This window comes from Hylaeus volcanicus, chromosome 1 (genome assembly GCF_026283585.1).
Source record: "Hylaeus volcanicus isolate JK05 chromosome 1, UHH_iyHylVolc1.0_haploid, whole genome shotgun sequence".
Classification (NCBI taxonomy): domain Eukaryota; kingdom Metazoa; phylum Arthropoda; class Insecta; order Hymenoptera; family Colletidae; genus Hylaeus; species Hylaeus volcanicus.
In genome coordinates this window covers 36,067,919-36,074,999 of record NC_071976.1, presented here as the reverse complement: position 1 = coordinate 36,074,999, position 7,081 = coordinate 36,067,919, and the positions used below count along the sequence as shown (strand labels likewise).

Below are 7,081 nucleotides of genomic sequence, written 5' to 3'. Positions count from 1 at the left end.
TGTTGTCGAAATACATAAATATAATATATCCGCTGTTATAATCCGTAATGTTAGTGTCATCGTATTACAATAATAAAAATAATTAATAATAATAATAATAATTAATAATAATTATAATAATAATACATTTAGCCTAGTTGGTATTCTTATAGATCAAAGTGATCCGGTGGTCTACTTACGCATTTTTTATAATTATAATATAATGTTTGTTACTTTTTTTTTGTTTAAGAAATATCGATAATGCGATGGTTCAATAAAATAGCGACGCAACATTTGGAATTCTTAACGTTTTGCTTTAAATTCTTACATTGCTTTCTATGACTTTGCATTGCATATTATGTTTCTACTCTCCCCTTTCACCCTTTATACTTTGTTACGAATTCCCCCAACTCTGTCGTTCGTTTCTTCCATATATTTTCTTTTATTACCAAAAAATAAACAGCCACTACGATTTAAAAAAAAAAAAAAGAGATGTAGAATGCATACAATAGTAATGAGATACTAATAATAATAGTAATAACTACTATAATGATATAGATAATTATGTACCGTAAATGTAAATAGTTGGTATGACAATTGTTTAAACTCGAAGCACAATTCATTACCATTAAAAAATACAATCAAGTAGTCATTACAATATACATTATGGTTTTCATATATAGCACATAAACTTGTATTGAATTTAGTCAACGTTTTAAGTCTCCGGTTTCATCAACGACAGTTCTTTTTTAATATTGCGGGCGCGGTTTGTGGTTGTTTTTCTTTTTTTTAATATATATATATATATATATAGATTTGTTTTATTGTGTAAAATAAAGATAAGTTGTTGTTATATTATGGTTTCCGCTGGGGGCCTCCGAGCATAACAACTAGCTTCATTGCAGCTAGCTCCGCAATTCCATTATTTAGCCCGCTATCAGGCTCGCTTGGCATTTTACTTAAAGAAGCCAACATCTTCCCTTCTTCTTCTTCTTTACCTGTGAATTTAAATAATTGTTAAAAAAACGTTTCATAAATACTGGCGCGAAGACGAAGGACGAACAATACTTACTTGTAACGCAGCTCGGGTGGCTGTTTCAAATACTTCCCTAATACCTTCCTTACTCTTAGCAGAACATTCAAGATAAGCAAAAGCGTTGATTTTCTCAGCCATGGCTCTACCTTCCTCTGGCTTTACTGGTTCCTGTTTCATCTTGCTAAGTTCCTTGATGGTATTTGGATCATTGCGCAAGTCTTTTTTGTTTCCAACAAGGATAATGGGCACATTTGGGCAAAAGTGCTTCACCTCTGGTGTCCATTTCTCAGGAATGTTCTCCAGGGAATCGGGACTATCGATTGAGAAACACATTAGGATTACATCCGTGTCAGGATACGACAATGGGCGCAACCTATCATAATCTTCTTGTCCAGCTGTGTCCCAAAGAGCCAGTTCCACCTGTTATAGAGAACATTTTTAGGGAATTTTAATCATTCGTTTGAAAAGAAGAAAGAAAACAGCTTGAGCATGTGAAGTAATTGTTTTGACAAACATACCTGCTTCCCATCGACTTCAATGTCCGCGACATAGTTTTCAAATACCGTTGGTACATACACTTCGGGAAACTGATCTTTGCTGAAGACTATGAGTAAGCATGTTTTACCACAAGCACCATCACCCACGATAACCAATTTCTTCCTAATGGCTGCCATGAATTCTAAAATGATAATAATTACATAATCATTTATTACTACTCCATTGCAATTCCGTATCATTAAAATATTTAATTTTATGCACTTAACTCTGATTTTTACAAAATATTTATTAACGAAAAAGCAAGAAATACACAAATGTTACACATTAGTGACAACATTTTGCTTAAATAATATATAAATCTTTAGAAATTGTTATACCGATTACATAGATAACATATCAGTTTTTTACAGTATTGTCCTAATAACTTACCTATGCACGAATTCTTTATAACACGTGTATTCACAGCATATTCCACTTATTAAACTTTAATAGGTACTGTATTTATCATACTATATTTCTTGCCTGACATGGCTAGTGCATACAAAGTGTACACCTAACTTTTATTTAAGTGTAAAACAGGAAAAGTGTGAATTTATAATTTCTAATGCTTTTATCCTATATATGCAAATAAGTATTCATATGTGTTTTTAAGTTACAGAAACTATTAAGAAAATCATATTCTATATATTAACAATTTCTAAACTGCACTCTTACGTAGCACAGATGTAACGAATACCTTAAAAACTATTGTAATCCTAATAACGATTCTAAATCAACCAAAGTAACATCATTTGGGAAACACCACCAAAAATTATTTCAACTAAGAGCATGCAGCAAGTGAGCGTATAGTACACATAAGGTAATCATAACTTAATAGGAAACACAAGGAATGCTGAAAAAATGGATTCAATATCACCGTTAAAGGAGATTATTTTTCCTGCACCCAGATGAGGCACAAACAGCAAAGATGGTAAAAAAGCAATTTTAAATAGACAGATTCGATAGCATAAGAAGAGATACAAAAGGAACAATGAAAGAGACTGAAAAAAAGCATTCTTCAGGATAGAGTTAGGAAGAAGTCAGGGTAATCTTTTAAAACTGTTTGTATTAGATTTGCTTTCTGACAATGCTATAAACAACGACTCGGATTCAAACCTCGTAGGGTATAAAAATTGTTCCCTAAAAGTATTGATATCACATATTCTTAAATAAAGTATTATATTAAATTGGAATTAGCATTACATGTGTGTATAATAGCATACACTTCCTAAGCCCTCTGGTTTACTTAAATTTACATTACTAAAACTTGTGTCTAATCTCATTAATGCCAGCTACTGATATAGTGGGTATCGTAAGTAAGATTTTTTTTTCTATGTCCGACGTCTACTTTAATACTATTTAGAAAGCGACCTACGAGGGCTGAAGATTTAAAGGATATTGACTGGGTCGTACCTGATCCAGGGTACCCCGTATCGTCTGGACCGAGGCATCGGCCCGCATTGCATCCCATGTTTTTAGTCTTTCTTTCAGCTTCTCTGTTTTAAGTGGACATTTTATATGTTAGAACGGATAGGAGGTTGCGAGATAATTGCACGTACCACGTAGATATCATAAATATAAATATATATGCATATATCTCGTTTTTATCATAGCTATGTACTTAAACATCTGTAAAAGTATTAAATACAATCTATGATGATTTAATGTATGATGCCTTTGAAATTTGATTCTTAACTCTTTCCTTCCGATATGTGAAAATGTGTATACTACAAGGTTTTGCATGTCTGCTGAAGACTAAATATAATGTGGATTTAATGTTAACATAATCAATGACCTTGTGTACACATTTATATAAAAATTGACACAATTTTTAATTGCATAAGGTAGAGCCTTTACATAATAATTCTACATAAAAGACTATGTATCTTTGCTGCCGTTTAAATATCTTAGCAGAAAGTCGAATTTTTTAAATAATAGATAAAAATTTAATTTTTAATTTAATCTTAGCCCTAAGAACAAAAATAGCATCAGACCGTACCTTATGCCTCAGAGCAAAATAACATTGTCTCCAAAGAACATGCATGAACATATAAGAACAATATTTCCTTGTATTAAACATGCACTAGTAAGAAATGTGTGAACCCATTAAAAATTATTTTTGGGAAGCATAAATTAAATGCGATAGGCATTACATTCACATTGTACAGAGATAAGATGCTTTGTAAAGTTTCATAATTATAGAATATTCATTGACAAACAATCACATGTATAAATTACTATGTGTATATTCATAAAAATATAAAATGTCATAATGTATGCTGGCATTACAGCTTTTTTAGCATAGAATTTAGTTTCTTCAATGTTTTCATTATAACACAAATATGGTTTAAAGTATACTCTTAATACTTTCAGGTATTTGTTACTCGTATGTTACATAGATTATAAGTGTTAATGTACAAAGGAAACAGAGTGATTACTTCTAGCTCCAAAAATTTCTGATAAGAAAGCACAAATAACTTGTCCCTTACAAATTATTTTGAAAGATTATCTTTTCATATGACGAAGGTTGAAGCACTTAGTAACATTTTGCATGAAAGCAAGGATCTTAGCATCAAGTACTGTCTAATATGCAAAAGCAACGCAGATGAATAGAAGACTGTACGTGTCAATTAAACAAGAAGTGCTATGTATTAACATTGCTGCAACACAATTTGTACAAACATTAAACTCCACATAGTTGATAATGGTAAAACTGTTTGTCACATACAATGGTCAAAACTTTTACCTTGATAACCCAACAAATCCCTAATACTTTTTGTTAATTTTCATCCACCTACATAGTATAAATTATTGCGAACAGTATATTATTCGGAAATCTGTTCTACATGAAATCTTAAATGAAATCATTTGGAGGATGACTAAAGCAAGAACAGAAAATAGATGTCGGGTAAAATGTATTCTCTAACTATGGTTACAGAGTACTCCGTAACATCATTTTCCAATTGAAAATATGAAAAATATGGGGGGACTCTGTAGGTCCCCCTTGATCTTCAATGTGCCAACAACATGGCTCTGTCTTTCTAGGGTTAAGGATTAATGAGTAATACGACACGATTAACTCTAAAAGATTATAAATTACTGATTTATGATTGCAAATTATAAATGTAGCTTATGATTTATCTGAGAATTCCGAGAAATTATTAGAAATATTACTGGCCAACTCTGAATACGCGGAATACTGCTCAGAATGGAGAGAAATCCGACTCCTACCGTGTTAAAAGAACGTACCGACCTTTTGTTTATCGCAGATCCGAGACGTCGTTGATGGGGTGAAAAACGTCGACGATGCCCGTAGACGATACAGTACAGAGGAATGTCAAGACGAATCTGCGATACCGATCTTTATTCAAGTTTCCAAAGGAGAGACTCGCAGAGCTTTTTGCCGAAATTTGCACAGCCGGAAGTGCATTGCCGCGTAACGGGGTAAGAGGGCAGGGAGCGAGAGGGGGAAGACGGTCCCAGAGGGGAGGATGGGGGCGCTGGGGGTGCGACAGGACAGCGACGCAGGGGTCTAGAGCCTGGGAGACGATTTACTTACTGAACTAAAACCCAGGTCGTATCGTAAGGCTCATACGAGCATTTCCAAATCAGCGATCGAATTCAGCCGCGAGGAGACAGCGCGTGGCTTCTTCTATGCTAAACTAAACAGTCATCGTGCGAAGATGCCGTGGATTCGTAACGCATGGCACTCCCTCGGCCCTCTCTCTATCACGGGAGGAGGAGAGGTTTTTTTTCCCTCCTTGACACACAGTGTTCCCGGTCACGGAGTTAACAAACCGATCACGCGTCACGCTTAGAACACCCGGACACACAGCACAACACACCCTCGCACCACTCCAACCAGTATTACTTAAGAAATAATTGCGTATTTACCTGAAATGTTAAGCGACAGAAAGTCAAGAAAATGGCTGCCCTCGATGGCCACACCTCAATCTGTTGAGTGTGCGGCAATCGAGTAGTGGGGGGACACTATACCCAGGACCGTAGCGACACCTCCGAACTCCACCTGCCGATATCGCGGAAAGCTTTCGGACCTCGAGGTTATTTTTTTTTTGTAAACTATATGATCCAACATATGTTCTATTTGTCGAACGATACACGCTGGAGAAGGTAGGCATTCCTTTCCTATTGATACGCGACAGCAAAAATTACGGATGTCTTATATTTTTATTATTTTTGCTTTCGCTTATATAAAAAATGAGAATATAAATGTAAAACCGATGATACTGGGCTTTTAGGTTTTATATGCATTCGACAGTTGTAGCTAATTGCAGTCGTAACGATACTTTCAAGCCTTCGATATCGGCGATATTATCTAAAACTGTCAGTTGTACGAAGAAAGAAGGTAGGAATGCGATCATTGTTCGCTTATCGATATATCTATTGCAATGTGATTTACTTTGAACAATGAAAAAATATTTTGCGCGTCCACCGATGAAAGATACGTTCCTGAGCAGTACTCCGAAACCGGCGAATCATGCGCCACCCGCGCACGTCCCGAACCTGTGGAGGGACTTTGCGCACGCATCGTGTTTCTCGGATGTATTTGTGGGTGGATGACGGAAAGGGTTGGAAAATATGTAAATAATGCTGCACCGCAATATCGTTGCTCAGCGCCCCTGGTACGTAACACGTGAAAATCACGATACTAGTCGTACAGTCGCGAAACGGACGAAAACATTCCATGAAACGTTTCGTTTTTTTCTGGTTAAAAAGAAAAATATAGAAATTACTTCTCCCGACTATCGTGCCTTCGATAGAATAAACGTTATCTTTCTTGGGAGACAAACACATCGAGATTGCGCGATAGATATAACGTATGTTCACACGCGTTGCGATCGGTATAGTTAACCAACACTTTGGGGTATCGCACGAACAATGCAGATGCGCCTGAAAAATTAAATTTAGCCGATGCGAGAGAAAAGACAAAAAAAAAAAATATACCTTTTGTATCGTAAATTCAGTGAAATTGCTGTTTTGCACGTGTATATTTCACGTGCAATTCGATGATTTCATCGGGACTTCAAAACAGACATATTTGATATGGTATGGTAACAAAACTTACCGGCAAAGAAGTCTCTAATCGGCGATTATGTTCATCTGCAGAATCAAACAGTGTATGGGATTTGGGATCTTTCGTAAATACGTATTCACGCGCACATATTGAAAATTATTGAAATTAGAGCACGAAATATAAAAATGTCCTGTGTGTTTACACGCGGGCTTTGTAACGTGCCAAATAAGAATGATGTCACTGTATGACGCACGCAGAATTGGCGTCGCGTGCTACGATCGGTTTAAAAGGATACACCGTGCATGAAATTCAAATTTTTTAGTATCCTTGTTTCGTCTGCTTCGATAGGGTGTAAACTTACATATTTTCCCAAAATTCATAAAAAGTTGCTAGAAGAATTCCGTTTATAAAAAAAAGTGGACAAGTAAAAATAAACAAAAAGATGTTTCCTTCGATTTTGCACACTCGAAAAAATTCTCTATAAACTATTGAAT

The 7,081-nt window shown here is 35.4% G+C and overlaps 1 protein-coding gene across 6 annotated transcripts; it reads right to left on the bottom strand.

The window, feature by feature from the left end:
• Positions 1 to 6,811, bottom strand: LOC128879707 (ras-like GTP-binding protein Rho1). 6 transcript variants are annotated; one of them, XM_054129120.1, is made up of 5 exons: positions 5,447 to 5,489; positions 2,966 to 3,048; positions 1,534 to 1,694; positions 1,052 to 1,435; positions 1 to 977 (listed from the first exon to the last, which is right to left on the bottom strand). In XM_054129120.1, the coding sequence occupies exons 2-5, from the start codon at positions 3,021 to 3,023 to the stop codon at positions 939 to 941; spliced, it is 642 nt and encodes a 213-aa protein (XP_053985095.1). In that variant the 5' UTR covers positions 3,024 to 3,048; positions 5,447 to 5,489; the 3' UTR covers positions 1 to 938. The 6 variants fall into 6 exon arrangements, with proteins under 6 accessions (XP_053985095.1, XP_053985087.1, XP_053985119.1 ...); XM_054129112.1 differs by lacking the exon at positions 5,447 to 5,489 and adding an exon at positions 5,112 to 5,430; XM_054129144.1 differs by lacking the exons at positions 2,966 to 3,048; positions 5,447 to 5,489 and adding an exon at positions 6,639 to 6,811.
• Positions 6,812 to 7,081: the final 270 nt, after the last annotated feature.

Excerpts from the sequence above, each read along its gene's own strand:
- LOC128879707 (XM_054129120.1), bottom strand. The coding sequence starts at position 3,023 with ATGGGATGCAATGCGGGCCGATGCCTCGGTCCAGACGATACGGGGTAC. Across the intron at positions 1,436-1,533 it reads TTGAAGTCGATGGGAAGCAG|GTGGAACTGGCTCTTTGGGA; the intron begins GTATGTTTGTCA and ends TCTCTATAACAG. Across the intron at positions 978-1,051 it reads CCACCCGAGCTGCGTTACAA|GTAAAGAAGAAGAAGAAGGG; the intron begins GTAAGTATTGTT and ends TTAAATTCACAG.